Here is a 23,991-nt window from a genome sequence, read left to right on the forward strand (position 1 = left end):
TCTTCTTCTATACGATTATTTACCTTTATTATGGATATAATAAACTTTATTAGTAAATTTTGCCGATTCATTTGTTCAATGTGTATTTTGTGCTTAGGTCAAGTACAAAATACGAATATAAAATATGGGAAAGTTATTATAATTCAATGTCTAATGATCCTAGATAATATAAAAATAACATTTGAAAGTAAATAAAACACAAAAATAGTTGAGCAAGATATTTATTTCATTGAATAACAATGTATAAAAAGTAAAAATCATATCAAAAATTGTAAATTTAATAACAAAATATAAATTGGAAAATGGAAATGCGTATATAATATCAGATCAATGAACGTAGTTTGACCCTAGTGTAGGGCGGTGTAGGTATGTGCGGTGAGGCGTGGACCGGGTAAGAGAGAGCACGAGTTAGGCCGGTTGCAGAGCTTGACCGACCATCAGTGCGTATGTCAGTCGCGCTTGTCATATGTATGGAAATTCATAAAACCGTTCATAGCTAGACCGACCATACGCACGCGTATTGTCATGCGTATTAGTGTCATAGTCATACAATTGTTGATGCGTTTTGTCAGGACCGACGGTACGCACTGACGGTCGGTCAAGCTCTGCAACCAGCCTTAGGCCGGTTGCAGAGCTTCACCGACCATCAGTGCGTACGTCGGTCGCGCTTGTCATATGTATGGAAATACGCGTGCGTATGGTCGGTCTAGCTATGAACGGTTTTATGAATTTCTATACATAATATGACAAGTGCGACTGACGTACGCACTGATGGTCGGTGAAGCTCTGCAACCGGCCTTAGAAGTTAGAAAGAAACGGAACGGTCGGTACTCTCCCCCGCTTCGCCGCGCATATACAGCGGTACAGCCACTGCGGTCAAGCTATACATAAACATTATAAAAATATAATTGCATGTCAAAAAACATAATGGACCCTCTTCACAATGGGCATCTACCAATATTTGGCTAAAGATGGTTCCAAATCTATTGGATCAACGTTCGGTCCAAATCTTTCCACTGGTCTGCCATTTTTATCAACAATAAATTTAGAAAAGTTCCACTTGATAAAATCACCTAATGTGCCACTCTGAGTGCGTTTTAGGAACTTCCACAATGGATGAGCATTATCTCCATTAACTTCAATTTTCTCAAAGACATCGAATTTAACACCTCTGTTGTTGATAAATTTGACTATATCATTGGAATTTCCCGGTTCTTGGCCATTAAATTGATTGCAAGGGAAGGCTAGTATTCTAAAATCTCTCGCTTTAGAATATTTTTCATACAATTCGTTTAGTTGTTGATAGTTTTTGTCCGTCAAACCACATTGGGATGCCACATTTACTATTAAGAGGACATAGCCCTTATATTTATCGAGTTTTATGTTTCGCCCGTAAATGTCTTTAACATAGAATTCGTGGACAGATGTCGCTTTTTCGGGATTCGGTTGTTGTTGTTCTTGAGGATTAGTTTTACTGTAAAAGAGATTAAACAAATAAATAATAGTTTAAAATAGAACTTAATCTGTAATCGATCAAGCCAGGATGAATAAAAATACATAAGCAGTTTTACAGAACTAAATAAAATCAAGTTTTTTTTCTTGAATAATTTCTTATTAAAAATAATAAAAATGAATATATATTACCTAACACCCCAAAATTCTCTAAACGTCATGATAGCTTGTAATATATCTTGTCCCAGTATTTTTGGTGATTCGAAAGCAGCAAAATGGCCGCCAGCATCGACTACTGTAGTGTGAAGGTAGTTCTTGTATTTGAGTTTTAGCACAATGTCTGGTTGAGTTATCAATTCGTGTTTGAATTTTATGCCCCATGTTGGTACGTCTGTTGGTATCCTGTAAATAAGATGATTCTTTTTATAAAAAAGCGCAAGGAGTAATTTTTTTTATAATATTATAAAGTAAGACGTAATAATGTGTAATAAGGTTCTTTAAATAGTGTCTAAACTAGAGCTAGAACTATTGTGTTAATTTTTTTCGGAAAAATATCGATTAATGAAATCCTACATAGTAAACAGAAACTCTGCTTGTAATATATTAAAAAAAAAATGATTGATAGGTTGCTGTTTAACGAATTTCTTATTATCATAAGAAATTCTTTCATTAAATTTGCAAAAAAAAAATACTAAACTTTACACTACTTACATATCAAACTTAGTTTCCAACCGTTTCTTGTTAAAAGCCTCCGCATACAATCTCATAGATGTCGTTATACTATTACTGACCCAATACACCATGACATTATCAAGTAAATGTGTTAACATGAAGTTTGTGAGATTTCCGTCGGCTGCCTTTTTGTTTTCAGCGTTTGTCCATGTTGAGAATTTCTCTAGAATGTATGCGGCAAGACCAGCTGGAGAGTCTGTTAATGCTATGCCTGAAAGAGATATATAAGAATAAGAATATGACATACTTTTGGTAATAATTAGACATAGAATTTTGAAGGGAAGTGGTTTATGTGCATTTTTTTGCATAATGGTGATATAGCGTGTGAGTCAAATTAAAAAGTTTTTCCAGAATTTGACGTATAAAGAACTTATAAGTACGCAAAGCAGCACACATTGTTTAGCCGAATGTAGCATCGTAATAATACTATGTCTGTAAATTACAAATAGATGACATTTTTAAAGGAGACTAAATAATAAATATTATCCAGAAAATTATGGTTACTTACTCCATTGTTAAAGTAATCATAAGGAAGACAAGGATATAAAAGAAGACTGCAGTTTAATTAATTTTGTTACAAACTTACCCACTGTGTCCGGTTTAGTAGCTTGAAGATGCAAATAACCAGATTCCTCCATAATAAACGAAATCTGCTTGCTCAAGGGGTAAACTCTGTCTTGAATCTCTGGTTCCACTATGTAACTTGGGAATATTGATCCTGCAAAGTTTTATTAATGAGAAAAGTTAAAAAGAACAAATTGTCACAAAAAAATGGAATTAGGATTATAACATAAAATTATAAAAAAAAAAATATAATTGATAAATAATAAATATGCTTCTGGGAATAAAAAGGTGCATAAAATGTCAGGATATAAAGTTACTTAATAATTTATTATCAATCATAAAAGAGATTACCTAAAAGCATATAAATGGTTCCCATTGGATGAGATAATACTATTGGCATGTTGCTATGGAAACCGAGGACATTGTCTGTGAACATAGTTGCCATGATCGAGCCAATGTTATGGCCGAAATCACCGCCTTGTACATAGTACTTTTTATGGCCAATACGGTCCATTAGATTCTTCATTACTACAGCCACTTCTAAAGGTCCCATACCGCGACGTACTGGAGCCTACAAAAAATAAGTATTTGTACTGGTAATTGGTATATTCTTTTTTCATTCATATTATGTGGCTTAAATTAATTGACTGCTAAAATAGACATTTGTTCATTGTTTATAAAATTCATTTTTTTATATTATTCATAAAAATGCTTCATACATACCTTCGAAAAGCCAAACCCAGGTAAGCTAGGTATAATAAGTTCTAATGCAAAATTATGTTCTGGTCTATAAGCTAGCTCTGGTATCAGCTCATAAAACTCCCTGAATGACCCAGGCCATCCATGTAATAGAAGTAAGGGTACAATCTGAAAAATAATTATTAATATCTTAATATACGACCTATGTCATAATTAAGAAGAATAAAGAAGAAATTGGTAAGAAATTAATTTAATTTTTAAGTTAAGAATCTAATAAATAATTAATTATTTGATAATGATAACAATTTTGGTATTCAAGCTAATAATTCGGATAAATAAATGTTTTATGTATAGGAAGACATATTATCAGTCTTTTTAATAATACTTACTTCAACATCATCAGCCACATAAGGTTTCACATGAACAAAGTGAATATCTAACCCTTGTATATTAGTCATGGAGTGGTTATACTTATTAAAAAACTTCTCTCTATCAGCAAAATTGTATTTATTGTGCCAGTAATCCAATACTCTGGTGATGAAGTTGGAATTGAAGCCATATGTAAAACCACTGTCTTCCAGAGGTGGAGGAAAGGGTCTACGGTGTAGTATGAGGTTTCTTAATTCATTTATCATCTGTAATTAAAAATGTAATATCTAAATACAGTAATATTATAAAGCTGAAGAGTTTGTTTGTTCGCTTCAACACACTAATCTCAGGAACCACAAACCCGCTTTGAAAAAATATTTCGCTGTTAGATTTAAAGAGGCTGTCTGAAGGCTATAATATGTTAGTACACTAGTCCCTAAGATCAACAGGAGCAGAGCAATTCATCATGAAATTCTAAACATGATCAGGCTGCAACCAATAGGAGCAAAGCAGCAAAATTTTGGAAAATATTTCTTTTGAGAAATTTGTATTATGTAATATTGTTTATTATAGCTGAAGAGTTTGTTTGAACGCACTAATCTCAAAAACTACTGGTCTGATTTGAAAAATTCTTTCGGTGTTAGATAGCCCATTCATCGAGGAAGGCTATTCATACTAATATTATAAATGCGAAAGTAACTCTGTCTGTCTGTTACTCAATCACGCCTTAACTACTGAACCAATTTGCATGAAATTTTGTATGGAGATATTTTGATATCCGAGAAAGGACATAGGATAGGTTTTATCCCGGAAATCCCACGGGAACGCGAAGTATGCGAGTTTTCTTTGACAGCGCGGGCGATGCCGCGGGTGGAAAGCTAGCTAGCTATATATTATCATCACGCTTAGATCAACAGGATCGGAGCCACGCGGGTGAAACCGCGGAGCGTAGCTAGTGTGTTATAAAATTTTGTTATGGTTTCACATTCTTACCACATCAGAAAATTCAACAGAAAAAGGTCTGATTGATAAATCTGGATTTTGTTCCATGGGGTAGGGACCCCAGTAAGCATTGAAGTCAACTTCTGGTTTTGCTTGAGGTGCATTAAGTTTGTAATAAGCATAATAAGATGCCCCTAATGCAGCAAGCATCGATAAAATTGGAAGTACCTGAAATTATATATAAAAGGTATTCATTATCAAGCAATTTGGAGTTATTATTATTACGATTTCACGTTGTTTTTGTTATATCCTTCGCAGGTTTAATCATATGCAATAAATACTTGCAAAAATATCTCATTAACACATCTTGTTATGTTAATATAGGTAGGTATGTCTAGATATTTAAAAATTTGAAAAATTTTCCACTCACCACAAAAATGAATTTTATTACTCTAATGTTCCCAAAAACTCGCATCTTTTGAAAGTTTGTATATAATGGAAATAATAATATAAAAATGCGGAACGACTTACCAAGTTCCTATTTCTTTTCACAGGTCTTTTTTTAGTTTTTTCTGCCATTATTATATTATATGTATGATGAAGAACACAATCTAATTTAATTTATTTACGTAGGTACAATAACTTGCAATAATTATTATTGTGTGTACAAATCTTCGTAAGTTCGTAATCGTAATTCCAATTCCAAATACCGAAACTCGAGTGTTGAAACATCAAACAGCTGATTTTACCGGCTCATGTTTTTTAATTTTAATTTTATTAAATGGATACAAGCCTTTTGATGAACGTTATAAGAATAATGTGCTCTAAAATATTATTTAAATTAAAAGATAGAATAGCTTACGTATTTCTTAAATAATAAGTTATTTTTTTAAGCTATTGCATAGCTTCTATCGCAGGCCTTGAGCGCGAGGACCGAATCTAGAAATTCCGTAACGAAAAAACCTCACGCTCCCCACTCCGACGGGCGGAGGTGTGGCTTGAAGGCATAGCATGCAATAGCTTTACCGCGGCAGTCCCCGAGTGCCACACGTTTTTTTTTATTTCTACACTAAGAAGTATTATTTTTTATAGGAAAGATTTGAATGTTTGTTTCAAATCAAAATGTGTGTGTGTTTGTTTTTTTGTTGAAATATAATGAGGACACTATCGTATCTCTAGCAGAAAGCACTATTTCTGAGTGACAAAGGCTATATTTTTTTAAATTAAATAAAAAAATGTTTTGCTTGTTCATGATGATGTTTGATTAATATTGTTATATTATCATAACTAAGTATAGGTACATATCTTATACTTATCGCTCAATTCTTAACAAAAAGCAAAGGTTCTATTTATAGAAAATAAAATAAAATATACCTAGTTAGATTAATTATTTATTTAATACCAAACTTTCTTTGAAGTTTTACCAAAAAATAAAAAAATGATTAAAACATATCAAGTGACGGCAGCAGCCTGCGGCCTGTCTCTGTTCGGCAATTCCTAATATTAGGTACTTGAGATTACTTACTTCTTTTGAACCAGTTTGGCTAATTAAATGTAGTAAGTAATTGAGTCTACGACAAAATGAAATAAAATTGTAGCCATGTATACTTCACTAAGATCCGGAATTACTGGGCGTCAGATCTCATTTTCAATACGTCTTAACAGTGCCGTCTTTACCATAGGGGCACAGGGGGCCAGTGCCCAGGGCCCCCCATCGTCAGGGGGCCCCCCTGGAGGAGATGTAGGACTGACAATTTTTCTCACATAAATCTCAAAATATTTTATTAAAAAGCAATACAGCTTTTTAATGCCAGAACGTCAGATCATTTTCAGATTTATTCGAATCAAAACATCTATGTTATTACAAGGTTATTACATGGAATAATTCGAGTGATTCGAACACCATTATAATTAACTTATCAGACATTTACTCGAATTATTTATTTACTTATTAACGTAATATAATATATTTTTACTTGAATCATTTTGAGATTTATGAAAATTACTAACAAGTCTAAGTTTACAGAATAGCATACAAGGGCGTTGTGACAAAACTTTAATCTCTGGGCCTCTAGACAAGTGGCAGAAACGCTAGAGAATAGAATCCACTATTGATACTAATTGATATAAGCTTATGACGTTTTGCTAATGTTTCGGTCACACTACCAAGGACGACGACGACCACGACCAAAATTCCCATCCAGCCGAAATTTGGTGAAATTATTAAAAACACAATCTATACTTAATATAATAAAGCTGAAGAGTTTGTTTTTTTGTTTGAACGCGCTAATCTCGGGAACTACTGGTCCGATTTGAAAAATTATTTCGGTGCTAAATAGCCCACTTCTTTGGCAAGATTATAAGATACCAAAATCGTTGAATTACTCCATGACGTTACGGTATTGTTATGATGCAACCTTGAAATTTTACTCTCAACGCGCCTAAAGAAGTTTCACTTCAAAAATATATTAAAATTTCCCGACCTTCTGTTACTACGAAAAAATTTTTTCCTAAAAGTCAACAGATATAGGTTTTTCGTGATTTTTACCGAAACGGTAAGTTTTATCATATAACCACTTTTACCCAAATTGTAGATCATAAAATTATCTACTTATATAAAAGAATCAATACATTATTTTCCTAAGATGTAGCTTCCTACCATTTTCTAAGATATAACGATTTATAAACTCATTCCATCCTTATAATATGCACACGTTTCTTAAATCACTTCACACCTAAATGATTTTATGATAAAACTTATCGTTTCAGTATAATTCGCGAAATCACCTATTTTTTTATTTATTTATAACCTGGAATATGTTTTTTAATTCACGTACCGGAATGACAGTTAATTTTGAATTTTATTTTTAGTAATCCTTATTCCTTTGAACAATTTTACTAATTTTCTGCTGGATATGAAATTTTGTAGTTTTAAAGGTCCTAGAATTTAGTGAACTCTGTTCACACCGGACCATTTCTATACGAATAGATGACAAGCGTTTTGACTTTTGCCATTTGCCTAGGCTTTGAATAAATTATGTTAATAACGCACGCAATAATTTTGATCAATATGAAACGGCTACGAAAGAAAAAATCCAGATGCAAATTAAAAAGATAAATTTGAAAAAGAGAAAGGTATAAATTTATAAAGAACCGAACCGACTCGAACCCGCATCCTTCGCGCCATTCCGGGGCGGATGCTTGACCAACTCAGCCACTCGTGACCCGCCGGAGCAATCGAATTTATTCTATTCCTTCAGTTTTATGTGTCTTAAGGGACACACCGCACGCCATCTATTGAGATGATTTAACAACCATCTCAACCAATATGAAGCACTTTTCAGTGAATACAATATTGTAACGATGGAACACGACCTTTTTTGTTGAATTTATATTTTATTTATAAAGCATTTGAGTGCCATAAAACCTAAAATATAAATTCAAAGAGAAAGGTAATTTGAAAAAGTAATTCTTAAAATATTTCTTAATTAAATTTAATTAAAGTCAACTTTGGAGCGCCATTACAGCAGCAGCGTTTCAAATGAATTATATAAAAAAAAATAAGGAAAAAAGTTTCCTCAAAAGACCATATTATAATACAACATTGGTCAGAAGTAACTTTTTTGTAAAATGTATAAAAAAATGGAGCAAAAATTTTACATAGAAATTTTCTTTAAGTTTTCTTATTACTTCTTTAAGTTTCAATTTAGGGCAAAAACATATATAATTGTGGGAAAAAATTTGCGTACCTAGTTTGATTTCTTTATATTTCAAAGGGCCCCCAATTCTTGTGTGCCCAAGGGCCCCGGCATAGTCTAAGACGGCCCTGCGTCTTAATTTTTTTTGTAATTTTCACGTTTCAATCTGTATGAATGAAATTTTCTTAGGCGGATAGGAGCTCAAAACAAGGTTTTTTGGATGGTTATCTAGTGTGATAATATTCACTTATCGATTAGTGACTACCAAGATTACAATATTTTAACTACTTATGCTTGTCACAACGCGAACCCAATTAATGAATAACTTTAAAAACTAAAGAAAGATTTTTATAACAAACTGTTTCATTTCTTAGGATATACAATGACCATGAGTCTTATGAGTCATATTGGCTAATAGAGAGTTACGATTAAAATATAACGCAATGAACATTTCAAAGACCTTTGTATTTCACGCGCTTTCAAAAACGCGTCTCCTGTGCCCACATATGCGTTAATAACCATATCACATTGTTACAGTTGTCTATGACCGTGAAAAATGTTACGAAAAGAACAAAATATGTAGGTACTTACCTAACTAATAAAGAGTGTTTGTCTTTTCTAGACAATACTCTGTTTTTTGTATTTACTGTTACCTAGTATAGATAATGTATTATGCTACAACTATTTGCTACCAGCCAACTTTTTGTTATTAGGTAAAGATACAATTTTTGAAAATATGGGTTTTATTTATAACCGTCTTAGTTTTTCGTAATGTAAAATCTAAATTAATACGCCTAACAGTTTTTTACAGGCTACACATTATGTTCTGAATTTATTTATGACCCAGATGGGCATGGCTTTGTAGTTAAACAAACTGGATAAATCTTAAAAAAACCCAGACATAACTACATATTTCAAAATAAATTATAGAATAACTACCTTTTCTATCAAATAGTATCACTACTTAATAAAAATTTAAACGAATAATTTATTGGAAATATTTTTTTTTCTAAATATAAGTATTAAACATATTATATAAATCGAATATGTTTTCATTTCATGATAAATGGTAATGAACATTGTAATAATTATTCTTTTGAGAAAAAATTAACACCTTTTTATTAAGACGATATTTGCTATTTACATAATTTTATGATTTTAATTTTAATGTAACAATAGGCAGGGAATTTGTATAATCTATCTTAAATCAAGAGAGTTACGACAGATTTTTACATCCGCTCTACATTTTAGCTGGAACTAATTCATACAGTCGTCATACAGCCTTGCGAATCGGAAAAATTACTTTAACACACACATACCTACTTACATGTAATTCTTAATACTAACAATATAAAGAGGTAATTTGTATTGCGATTTAAATTGTTATTTATTAAGTTACATCAGATATGTTTGGATGTTGTTAGCAAAATATAGCAATTCTACTTATAAAACGCGAAAGTTTGTTAGAATTTGTGGATGTATGTTTGTTACTTTTTCAAGCCCAAAACAAGCTAATAATACGTCATAGTACTATATAATTATATATAATAACATAATAGTCCAGTCTGTGGGGAAGTGTAAAAGCCTCTGCTCTACAAAAGGTGGCGTAGAAAATGTTTTGAAACAATATTGTTTAGGTATGAAAGGTTAATAAAAATCCAAGTTTTCGACCTTGATGGACCCAGGCGCTAGCCGCCATCTTGAATTATAGGTGCTAAAATTAGGTATAATTTAAATAACTTCTCAATTGTTTACTAAATCACGAAAGTGTCTATGAGGGGTTCAAAGAAGACAAAATTACCTACATTTTTTTCATACATGATTATTCTGTAAGTCTTAAAGGTAAAAAGTTACAAGCGACGGAAATAATAATATTTACAGAAATCATATAATGTTAATTTTGTTTAAAAATTGTGCAGCTATCATTTTTTAATTCTTTTTGATGGCCCGGACTGGTTAATGGTGGCTTCTTCATTATCGTCGCTGAAATTTTCTGTTTCATTGTCTGTATTTTTAGTTTCCAACCATGAAATTTCGTCGTCATCACAGTCTTCGTTATCTATCTGAATCTCTACTGTATGTACACACAGCTGACCACTACAGAATCCACAAACAATAGAGCATTTTAATCCAGCTTTTCTGCAACTACATGCTTTGCTGCATCCTTTTTTACAGTGGCAAGAAATTACACTTAAAAGCATCTGAGGTGGTTTCTCTGTCGTTGTTATTGGAGTGAGCCTATTGGTGTCATATCTCCTGCCCCAGTCTTCTGGATTTTTTTCAATTCCATACCATTTTTGGACTTGGTGGTATGTCCTAAACGCATGATACCATGCAGCGTCCTTTGTTGGCGGCAAAGAAGCAAGTTTAATTTTACTTTTTATTGGTAACTAAGGATTCCTTATCCATGTTCCCTCCGTACAAAGTTAATAGAAAGCGTACTCCAGCGTCTTCGATTTCTTCGACGAAATTTCATGGTTGGAAACTAAAAATACAGACAATGAAATAGAAAATTTCAGCGACGATAATGAAGAAGCCACCATTAACCAGTCCGGGCCATCAAAAAGAATTAAAAAATGATAGCTGCACAATTTTTAAACAAAATTAAAATTATATGATTTCTGTAAATATTATTATTTCCGTCGCTTGTAACTTTTTACCTTTAAGACTTACAGAATAATCATGTACGAAAAAAATGTAGGTAATTTTGTCTTCTTTGAACCCCTCATAGACACTTTCGTGATTTAGTAAACAATTGAGAAGTTATTTAAAATATACCTAATTTTAGCACCTTTAATTCAAGATGGCGGCTAGCGCCTGGGTCCGTCAAGGTCGAAAACTTGGATTTTTATTAACCTTTCATACCTAAACAATATTGTTTCAAAACATTTTCTACGCCACCTTTTGTAGAGCATATAAATACCTACAGACTGGATTAATAACGGTTTTTCCTCATTATATCTCTTATTTATGTAAATCTCATAAATAAAATTGAGATCAACTTGGTGTTACAGTTTTTAATTTTGAATATTATATTACATTTCTATTCTATTTTAAATATTATTGATTTCAAACATTCTCTGCAAGCGCATCCGTACTCAAAACACGGTAGATAATTCCAAATCCGTACGCATTAAAACCAGCCTTGCAGAACTTCCTCTATTACATAATATACTCATTTGAGATGTGCATTTATAACATTATTTTATATTTATTTAAGGTAAACCTAGAAAAGTATTGTCTCTATCAATAAATAGAGAGCATATATTATAACAACACGATTAAAGTACTCTACTCGATGCTATTCTTCTCTGATAAATAAAGTATAGACTATAGAGCATAATTGAATGTCATTGAAGCAAGAAGGCTAGTTTTCAATAGCCTCTACTATCTATGGTGTGTATAGATCGGAACAATGTCTTTGGCGCACCAATCAGTGCACGGGCGGGGTGGCGGAAACTTTGCTCGAATTCAATTAAACTTGAGCGCCGGCTCTTATCTGATGACTCCGTGGAGGCTTCGTAACGAGATCTGTAGGGTTGTCACCATATAGTTGTAATTTGCTTTTATTAAGAGATTTAAAGTGAAAATCTGCGAAAACTGTCGGAAGTTAAAACTTTGGGGCATAATTGATGAGCTTTCTATATCGGTCTCCTATCGTTAACCACTGCATAGGAGAAGAAATCTCGTAAAGCCGCTCAATTCGTTAATATCTATAGAATAAAGGATATCTACAAATAAATAGTTCATCATTTTATTTTACACTACATATGTATATTATCTTACAGTACCTAAGTCACATGCCCAGTGGAAATTGGACACCTATTAAAAGTACTCAAATATTTTCTTCCAAACATAAAATGAGTACTTATACAGAGACTTGAAAAAAAAGAAACTACATATTTTGAAATGACTTATTCCTACTTATCATTAAATTACTACACTCTTACAATTCACTACATTTCTTTTAGCTTCTCTATAACCACAAAGTTTAAAAAATTAAATACCTAATACCTATACATATTATATTATTTGCCAACCCTATATCTTGAGTCAATATACCTAGTAAATCCCAAACCTGTAAAGCGAACCGTCAAGCGTCCTCTAACCGCTAAGCTTTGACGACACCTTATCGTCCTTCACTTTATTAAACACCCTACCATCGTATTTCAGGAACTTTATATTATAAAGGAAAATTCTTCTGTTTCGTTTTGAGTAAACTAAGCTCATTCTTTCTGTGCTGATGATGAAGTTTATAAGAGAAGTAGGTATATTATGTAGAAGTAGTTTAGTATTTCTTGTTGACTTGACCGATGGTTATTTTAATATTGAAATATAAATTTGGATATCTAAGGTAAGTTGACAATAAGAAAATAAGTAAGTTGGACTATAACTATGGACGAATTTTTAACTAGGTACCTACACTCAAAAATTATTGGTCCCCAGTAATTTGGATTAAATAGGTATATTATATTTATTATAATTTATTTGTAGACTGTATTATATTGCTATATATAAGCACAAAAGAAGAATGAATATACCCGCTTTTACAAATTTTGTATTGTAGATATCTAGCTTTATGAAGTAGGTACCTATTTCAATATACATAAATCAAAATACATACATGACATTTCTTAATCCACAGCTGTTAATCCAATCTCATCCACACCCAAAACTACTCGGAAATACAGGGTAGGTATATAATAAATATAGGATAATTTCATGGCATTATATGGGAGCTAAACCGTTGTAAGACGCTACGAGTGCTGCGCCCAGATAAGCCCTGTCACCCTGACGCCACTCCCTCGGGCTTTCCCGCCTCCTACCACCTTATTTATAATCTGTGCTTATATAGATATAGCCATAGAGTATAGACTGTGTCACAGGAGGTTGGATATTTTTTATCTGTTATTAGAATTTGTAATTGCTGAATACATAGGAATTAGGAACTTAGGAAGTCGGGAGACAGAAGGTTCTTTTTTTCTTAAAGCCTATACGAGTCTTAGATTTACAATAAGCTATATTAGGTACCTATATGTAGCGGATAGCCAAATAAAAATGACAATGTAATGTTTAAATTGAAACAAAGCATTGCATCTGTAGGTACTAGGTATATAAAATAATATGTTTAACCGCAGCTGCAACTATCGACAGTCGAGATAATGATGTGAATATTATTTAAATGCTTAAACCAATATTAAATTCAGATGTCATCCACAAAAGAGGATCCATTCGGAAAACCACAATGCTTTTTCTCCTCCATGACAAAATGTTGCATGTGTAGAAATATATCAAATTATTAACAGATTAAAATGCACAGCAATAAGGTTGATTATTGAGTGGTTTTATTTGAATTCATAATTTTTAGTTCGGTTTTGTATTGGCGGGAAAAATGTTCAACCGATGACAGGGCTGAGAGGCGTGATAGCGCACTGAAAGCGTGCTGGGTGTTCCGTAGGGTTGGGCTGAAGTTATTTATTTTTAATTATAAAGAACTCTGCACAAATACTTAATATTATTAATGTTTTAATTATTCACATTAAACATAAATTAAATTAATCAAAGAGCTGCTAATTACACCAATTATAGGTCATTGAAGTATGTTCTAGTTTCGGATTGTATCAAGAAAGAAAGATAAACATTTTTTTGCAAGTTCCAATAACAATAACCATTCAAAAATATGTGAATTAATGTCGGGCGGCCATAGAGATTGCTTTATGCGCCAGTATGCATCACCTCGCTTAAAACTTGTCGTTTCACTGAACAATATGCATTTTGTTCATATTATATTGTTGGTTAATTGCCATTTAACAATGTTAGAAAATAATTGTCATATAAAAATTAAATGAATGCCTCGATCAAAGGGCGTTCCTCCATGTATGTAGGTAGATAGAGGAACGCCCTGCGAGCGCGAGATGCGAGCAAATGGTAGACTGAAATAATTTTGAAATTGCCTTCAAACATGTTTTGCAATAATTTTTATTTTTTTTAGCAAGGGACCTGGGTCAATGTTACTTGGTCAAAGTATACCGTCATTTTAATATGTAGATAATATTAAGGTAGAGGCGTGCTTTTTAATAGCATAATTATAATAATTATGTATTATTCGTTGTTTTTCCTTATAGATTATTCACCATTCATTCAATAAATATTAAGTAGCAACCCTGTATTGTGTGGCTGTATGATATATCCATTACCCCGGTTGAGTGGAAAAATTAAAAAGAAAACCGCCATATTGGCCCCGGAAGTTCAATTAACGGGACTGCGGCGTTGTGACAGAGTGAATTGTGTCGGATTTATTTTGACAATAATTCTCTTTTTAAATAAAGAATTTTTATAGATCATAAAACCAACATAAAACAGGAGATATTTTAATTTTTATTCCTTGTTACATTTTTCAGTCTATTACATTATGCAGTAGTTTTATAGAGCTTTTTTATAGAGTACCTAACTACCTACATACTAGGTATTTTAAAAAGCTTCTTCGAATTATCAGCAATAAAACAGACTATAGATAATATAAGTACATAATCTAATTAAATATTTATAGTGTCTCGCCTCACGCCTGTTACTAAAGGCTTTTTTGTGGAGAAACATGGGCCATTCTTTTGTATAAGAAAAAAAAAATAGAATTACTAAATTGTTATTATAAATAAATTCAATTAGCGATGACTCAGACAGTAATCTAATCCGGACATTAGCAATGGATGCTGTAATCCGTATCAATAGCACAGGGAGATAAAATTTCATTGCAGTACTACGCAATAACGTGAAAGTAGAGCGCGTCCATTTGTTTATTCCTACTTTGTTTCCTATAATTGTGTCTCATAGCACAGATAATATAAGGCTCATAGATTATAGACATGGAATACCTTAATTGGAGCGTAAGAGGCACTAAGTGAACATAAACATAAATATTATAAAGACATTAGAAACAATACTTATACCTAGTACTTATGTCAATACTTAAAGAGGATGGATTTTTTGTAATAATATGTAATGAGTAAATTAAAAGACTATATGTACTTTATCGATTTTTATATTATTTTTATTATTACATCAGAATTTAGATACATAAGTATACATTAAACGGATAACAAAGGCTTGAAAGCATTTAATCTATTCTAATATTATAAAGCTGAAGAGTTTGTTTGTTTGGACGTGCTAATCTCAGGAGCTACTGGTCCGATTTGAAAAATTCTTTCAGTGATAGATAGCCTATTCATCGAGGATGCTAATAATAGGCTACGTATATAATATCATCACGCCAATCACGCTATAACCAACAGGAGCGGAGCCACGCGTGTGAAACCGCGGAGCGCAGGCCGCCCGCCGCAGCTAGTGGTCTATATTGGACAAATCAATACAACAAACATAACTACTATACAACAAAACATAAGAATCGAATCGAACAATTAGCTTGCAATTAGCCTTAACGTAAACCTTTCCCACTATAAACATGTTAGAGTTAAAATAACAAACAAACTGCACTAGATTCGGGTGTATATGTACTTGAATATCAATTAAATATATCTCGTAATCACCTAATTCATCACTGTTCAAATCCGACCGGTATCTCGCTTTCTACTTACCTATAAAGTACTTACAATCATTCGACAAATATGGGTGCAATTTATCTTTTCTTATAAAGAGGTTGTATCTTAGTTGTGTAGTGAGTAATCTTAGAAACTGCTGATCAGATTATTAAAATTCTTTCATTAACAGAAAGCTAGAATGAGGAATAATAAAGCCTTTATTTTTTTATCCCGGGACAATCCAAGCTATTGCTCGAAAACATGTTACACTGTAACAGTTACAGGAAGGCTGACTAAAGTTTTGTGGCATAATTTTTTTTCAGGGATTTTATTTAAAAGCGTCATATATATTATTTTTCTATCGTATCGTTATTTCTGCTGCATATTTATAACTGTAAACCATTTTAAAATATCACGCAGTTTGTAATATACCTTGATGTGAATATATTTTAAATTTCAATTACAACTTAAATTTCGTTCCTAGCTCAAATGTCTAGTCCGAATTTTATTTAAATTTCTCTAGAACTTATTATCTACGTAATTGTAAAAGAATATTTTTTATTGTTATTAAAACTAGCGCATTGCATAACACACAGTTTACACCTTATAAGTAGAGCCTAGAACTTAACATAGAATTACATAAGGCTATTTTAAAATGTGTATCGTAGTTTTTTCTTTATTGGTCCATTATCAAGAGCAAAAGCAATATGTTGCACACATAATGTTGGAATGGAATGTAACACAATGGGTCGTAATAAACACAAATTTGATCTGGTATGTGTGTCAGACGAAACTATTGTTTTTATTTTGCGAGCACACGCCTCATTTTACATAATGTTATGTAACTTACTACTTACTACAGTTCATTTAATGACTGAGAAGCGGATTTAAAAATGACCGTGCGTGTAACGTCATGAATCATGATGTTCCCGGTTCCGCAAATAAATAATAAGCATCGCATTTTATTAATATTTAGTTTTTGAACATCTGGCGAAAATTACAAGGTCGCGTCATGACAATACCGTCACATCATGGAGTAAGGCGACGATTTTGGTATCTTTGAATCTTGCCGAAGAAGTTTCACTTCTGACACGTGTGCTCGGCACACACGCTCTTTTTTAATAAAATTAGATTTAATGAATAGATTTAAGTACTCAAAGACTTATCGTTTTCATGTATGGGGGAAATGGTACTATATTTAGATATAATTTATTAGTTACTAATAATATTTTTAGCAAATAGGGGTAGGTAATATTTTTAGCAAACAGGGAACTGATGCAATTTCCACGATGTTTAACCAACATCGTGGAAATTGCATCAGTTCCCTGTTTCCATAGTACAAGCTTTTTCAAATTTTACACTAGATGGCGCGTTTCAAATGATTTTAAAATATAGGTATGTATTTATATTGTCACCGCTATATATTATTGTAATTTGTACTTGTGTAACAACATGTTGGTTCATATTGCCAATCAACGACTATCTTTATTGCGTAGAAAACTGTAAGTTTATGATGGCGGAAGCGTTTGTATTAATGCGTGCGTTTACTTAGAAGCTAGTTGCAGTCCTGACTAGTTTAAAACTATTTTTTTGACGTCTTGATAACTTTTTTATGTAAACTTTAGTTTGATTCCGTGGTATTGCCCGGTATGTTGATATGTGTTTATAAAAGTACGATTTTGTGCATCCTGTATGATATTGGCATCTTAAAATTTATCTCAATATTTTTAACAATTGGAGCTTAATTTATTTACAAAAGTATTAAAAAATAAAACAATGTAACATTTTTTAATAGCCGTTGGCAGTAAAATAAATAATATCTCTCTTCTTGAAAAAGTTTGTTTCGTGCATCTGCTTTATAATTTATTTATTATATATTTTTGCAATGAATGGATGAAGTTGAATAAAATTATTTGTTAAAAACTGCATAACGCTGTCTTAGCATGAGAAAGTCGGTCATATTTTTCATTAAAATTATTTTTAGTAATATAGACCATAGTGCTTTCTCCTGCTTAAATAATATATCTAGATTTCTGATGATTTTATTTAATAACATTATTTAAAATATTGAATACTTACTCAAATAAAATAACTTGATTGAGAACGGTCGTTAAGTATGTACCAAATTTCTTAACAAAAACTTTCCTCCATTCTCACTAAATTAATTCCAAAAATTATGTAATGTATTGTGTCCTTACCTGTACTTTTCTCTGTGGTGCACAATAAAGTATTTTTGTAAAAAACAATAATTGCAAAACATTTTAAATGACGAAGATAGGGATAGGATAGGTAAACATTATAATCTAGATTCTAGTTCACTCCAAAATGTTTCATTTATACCAAATCCATATTAAAATCCTATAAATATTATGTAATGTACGCGAAAGTTTGTATGGATGTTTGTTACTCTTTCACGTAAAAACTACTGAACCGATTACAATGAAATTTAGCACACATATAGAGTTTTTATCCCTGAAATCCCACGGAAACGGGAACTATGCGGGTTTTCCTTTGCAAACGCGGGCGAAGCCGCGGGCGGAAATCTAGTTAATATATAAATCCTTGAGGCACCCCTGTATAAGATCCAGTAGTGGACGTCTAACGGCTGAACAACAATAGACAACAACAACAAAAGCAACAAATACTCATATTCTCTATTTATTATGTTGGTAACAGTAATAGCAAACTACAAAACTATCGTATGGCTAAAATATATCCCATCTCTATGTTATAAACAGCGATTACAAAGCACTAAACGGATTATTTTCACTTTTAACAACTTTACATGATGTCAGTCACTAAAGGTGCTAATTGATACACTGACCTGGCACAATGTTACGGATTTTAATTTTACGGCGCTCGTTTGCATAATTTGCTAAATTCCAAGTAAATCTGTTGCAGTTTTGCATACCTACCTAGTGCAATTTTTGTGATGTTTGTGGTAGCTTAGTATTAATTACCTATATAAGTGACTTATGAATAATTTTTATTGTAAGAATTTAAACAATAACGACATTATGCGTTTATATTTCATTAACAATTACCTGCAATTTCTATAATACCATATTTATCCATACTGTATCAACAGCAAAAAATCAAGGACCACTTTTGGCTTCAAAATAATCTTACAGATACGATTGGTATGCGCATGCTGCAATATGCGTATTAGCTGTTACCCAGGGGAATGATATGTTACCGCGATAATAATTTGCATATTAAGTATAATATCATTCATCTCTAGCTTCCTGCAGACAAAAAATTTGTATAATAAAATCGCCCCGATGTGATGTGAAATAAAGACAAACACACGTACCTATACGTATGTACTTATAACATTTGTAAGGATAAAGTAAGGATATGAAAAAGCGTCACGTACTCACGTACGTAGACAACCCTACACTGAAACTTATATCACCAAATACATTTGGTTTGTATGAAACGAGATCAATTTTTCCAAAACCTTGGGAGTGATTGAGACATGATGGCTCGAATTACATGCGACATGCCAGTGAATGTTGACACCTGGGATTATGTTACGGCAATACTGTAACTGATTTCGTATTTGATACACCAACGCGATTAGGGTCTAGTGTTAGTGGGTTGAACGAATTGGCATTTGAAGGGATAATAGTATTCAAATTTTAAGGTGGTTCAAAAAGTTTTTGAAGTGAAACTTCTTTAGGCGCGATGAGAGTAAAATTTCAAGGTCACGTCATGGCAATACCTTCACATCATGGAGTAAGGCGGCAATTCTGGTACATTTGAATATTGCCAAAGAAGTTTCACTTCTGACACGTGTGCTCGGCACACACGCTCTTTTTTCATATTGTCAATTCCTGAAGGGTTACGATGTAGACAGAATTGTAACGACTCTTATAAGTCTATTGTTTAGTAGGTAATAAGAAATTGAACTTCAGCTAAAAGGTTTCTGCGACCTTTTTCCGTGGTTGCATTCTGCATAAGTATAAAAGTAGACAAGACATTTTTATCAATTCAAGGTTGATTCAAATTTTCAGCAAGGTCGTTAAATCTATAAAAGCTTTCACTGAAAATCTAGCCCCATCAATTAAAAACTTACTGATTGTTTGTTATCTGTTACAGTACTATAGTTTTAGCTTTCACATAATCTATTTTATCTTCAAGGGTAATGAAAAAATGTGATCTCTAAGGATTATAATCCATTATTACATCGAGCAAGAATTTGAGCAATTTTCATTTAAAATGTAATATCACGGAATTATCAACAGACTTGCAATACAGATAATAATTAAGTTTTGGGGTTCCTTATGATATATACGTACGAATTTTTAATAAAAAAATCATGTATTTATTTTAATTTGAAGGTTCCTTTAAAACATACAGTTAACTACAAAACTGTAACGTTTTGTTTAACTTGACCTATTAGTTCAGTGTATGCGAAAATTTGAACTTTGTGGCGTGACTGCGTGACAATACAAAAAAATTTTAAGGCGAGAGTAGAGCAAAGCTTGGCTCATGAGGCGTCAAAATTAATTGTTAAAATTGGCTTATAATAGCATACCTATATACTAATTAGTCTAAATTCAATGTGTACGGAGCCATTCATATTGACTGTCGACTCTCACTTGGCCAATATTATTTAATACAACAACACCTATCTGTTAATTTGTCGTTATGTAATATCATTGCGCTCATGTTGGTAGGTATATATTTTGTAATTAACTTTTTTATATATTTTTTAATTTAATTGTGTTACGAAATTGAACAGTTATTTTATCATTCAATTTCCATCTTGTTAATTGTAAAATGACCGAAAAGTGAATATTAATTATATAGAAATTGGTAAAAATATTTTTGCGAAGTTATAGTAAGCTCAATGTTAATTCATTTGTTTCTATTTCAAATACTCAGCTAACATTTTGAGTTCAGATCTTTCATTGCACACATGATAAAAATTGACCGTTAATTTTTGTTATGTTAATTTTCGTTAAAGTAAACCTATGTTAATTGATCTTATAAGTTATAACATTTCCTTTATAACTTAATAACTGAATTAATACAATAGTAATTGAATTAATTACATGAGTGTAAAAGCCCGAACTATGTGTACCTATTGAGAGTAGAAATATTTGGTCGTCGTCATTTCAGCCGGGGGATAACCACTGCTGGACAAAGGCCTTCCTCAAGGATTATTACATATATAGATATAAAATATGTATATAAGAATATTTACAAGTAACAAAAATATTGTATAGTCTATTTTTATGCCATCTAAAATAGTTTTGTGGTAAAATAAACATTAATAATAACGTCACGTATAAAATATATTATAGTAAGTAAGTGTATTATATTATTATTAAATCATAGTCATTAGATAACTCTTATGTGATTATTGGCACGAATTAGGTCAAGTGCCGAGAGAGTTACCGCACCCTCACAGAAGGTCGCTACAATATTATATCGCATAGCATCTTAAAATATAATATAATATGTCATACATATAACTATAATAATTAATTAATTAATTAATTATATATTTATGTACATTATATTTAGATATCATATTTTTGCATATGAATAATGGAAATGTACTAAAATATTATAAATTGGTGTTAATTTTTTTTACAAAAAATATACTAAGAGGTGTTTTCTATATAGGCTGCTTTGATGAAAGTAGGTGTTTCCCACGTGTTTCCTGTCTATCTAGCACTTTCGCCTTCTTTCGGCTTTGCCCGAGGTATTTATCGGAATAAGTGACTGTTTTTAAAATAACTTTATTATACACTTAGTGGAAGATACGTATGATAATAAATATAACATTGTTTGATGTATATGTGACCAAATTCTAAAATATTCTAAACGAAGAAGACTACCCAAGTTCATGAGTCGCAATGTCCAAGCTACGAAAGCTTTGAAAGCTTGGACATTGAATACCATTTTAAGCTCTATTATATTAATAAAAAGCTATAACAATTATACAAAATGGAACCTTGAAACCTAACGTCTATATCCATTAGACATTAGATAGGTTTGAAATAGGTATATAAGCACTAAGAACTTATTGCTTCTCATTTTATAACATTCCTTGCGAAACATAGAGCCTTGAGTGAAGGGTAGTATTATATGAATTTATTAGATTATGCACGGCATAAATTATAGATGCATTTTATTTAAATTTAATCTATGATAATATATTATGTATAATTGAGGGTCTCTATGTAAAATATGCTTTTTTATCTTTGATCGTGGTCTTCTTACAAAAGCTCAGATCAATTGAAAACTGTAAAGCACTAAGAAAAGATAAGTGTAACCATTTCTATAGCTATGTGTGAGTACTGAAGTGTTGTCAGATTTTTTATTTTTCGTAGTAGTGTTAGCTTTTTAACGATGTAAGAATTTTCAAAACCTGTCCAGTGATTTCATACAATTTTGTTCAAAAGTTGCATCTATTCGCATGGCCCTGTCCTAAATTAAATTTTCACCATTTGGTTAGTTTCATTTAATATCTATAACTAAAGAAGAATGAGATAGCATTCTTTAAGTAATCTTTGAATAGGAATTAATTTAGTATAGGTAATGTTTGTTTATGTAGACTAGTTATAGGTAAGTACCTATTCACTACTCATTGCACGAATTGCTTTGAGACTAGGAACCATGAGTGTAGAAGAATATTAATTATTAATTATATAATATAATTTAGATACACTGCTGTAAGAGTTCAAATACATATTTGTATTCAGAGCGTGTAATCGTATCGATACGTTTAGATATTTTACAATTCCTTCCTAATTGTGATGTTGAATTTTTTATTTATTTTTTTGTTTGTCTACTTTCAATAAATAATATTTTTAGATTAAGTAATAATATAATATTAAATATCGAAGTTATTTGTAGCAAATATGGTGTGAAGGTTGCAGAATAAATTAGATGAAAATTCGTAGATACGATGAACCGGGTTGTCGCTATTTTTAGAACCTATTATATTATTATTTAAATGCAGTACCTATAGAGAAATTTGTTTCAGTACTTTGTTTATGGGACCCTTTGTCCCATCAATTGAGTTAGTGTGTTAGTATATACAGGGTGTCCCACCGTTGGTATTCTAAGCTCAATGGAGGTTATAGTTTTGCATTCGCTGAGTACGTAAAAAAATATTTATAAAATTCCATATGCGTTTTTTTCAAATAGATGAATTCTTAAAACTCTTTGTGTACAACAAGCAACCCGCCCAATTTTGTCACCCGCACGTGAGCTATCGTTTAAGATTATGTTTTTATCTTAAACGATATTTGTTTGTTGTTTGTTGATTGTTGTTTGAGTCTTTTTTACGTGATTAGTGTATGCAAGTCTACAAGTCCCTTCGCGCTTAGTATACTGATAGTGGGACACCCTGTATATTATTGACATAAAATTATACTGTAAAATATATAAATGATCCACTGACTACCGAACTAGTTGAAAACTGTGTTTCTTAAAAATTAAAATATTGTAATGTCATTCGGTATTAGCCCGGAAATGATACAAATGCATTTTTTTTCGATCGGTTGCATATAGATACAGGAAGGATGAAGTAATAATTTGATATTATTTAAAAATAGTTTCCGTATAACATCATGCTCTTTTTTTCGTTTTTATTAATTACTGATCAATTTCATATCATCCGTTACACTATGTTATTGTTTTTACAATGATAAAGGGGTCAAAAGTTGAGTAAATAATTTTCCCGTCTCAATAGCTTACATGAAGCCTCGTATTTAAAGTAAACAGTAAGCAAAAAGTAAACATTTGAGCATCAGTTGATAAATAATATAATTGGGAACATTAAAATGTTGTCGCTCATTCGGTGAGAACTTCAACATGCGTTGTTGTTCGAGCCCAACGGGCTGTCCTCAAAGCTCTCGTTAACAAACCTCTCCGCTATCCGACCAGCGAATTATATGCTCTTTGCCAAGTTCCCACCGTTAGACAATTGTTTATTCTCAAAGTTTTTCTGAGGAAGCACTCAGACACTGTGTATGACT

General features: G+C 31.8%; 1 protein-coding gene across 1 annotated transcript; it reads right to left on the minus strand.

Annotated features, from left to right (window-relative positions):
- Positions 1–731: 731 nt before the first annotated feature.
- LOC123703075 (juvenile hormone epoxide hydrolase-like) lies at positions 732–5,457 on the minus strand. Its single transcript, XM_045650954.1, has 9 exons — positions 5,290–5,457; positions 4,810–4,986; positions 3,837–4,082; positions 3,472–3,615; positions 3,100–3,319; positions 2,771–2,902; positions 2,164–2,395; positions 1,645–1,854; positions 732–1,474 (listed from the first exon to the last, which is right to left on the minus strand). The coding sequence occupies exons 1-9, from the start codon at positions 5,335–5,337 to the stop codon at positions 952–954; spliced, it is 1,932 nt and encodes a 643-aa protein (XP_045506910.1). The 5' UTR covers positions 5,338–5,457; the 3' UTR covers positions 732–951.
- Positions 5,458–23,991: the final 18,534 nt, after the last annotated feature.

This window comes from Colias croceus, chromosome 25 (assembly GCF_905220415.1).
Source record: "Colias croceus chromosome 25, ilColCroc2.1".
In the NCBI taxonomy this organism is placed as follows: domain Eukaryota; kingdom Metazoa; phylum Arthropoda; class Insecta; order Lepidoptera; family Pieridae; genus Colias; species Colias croceus.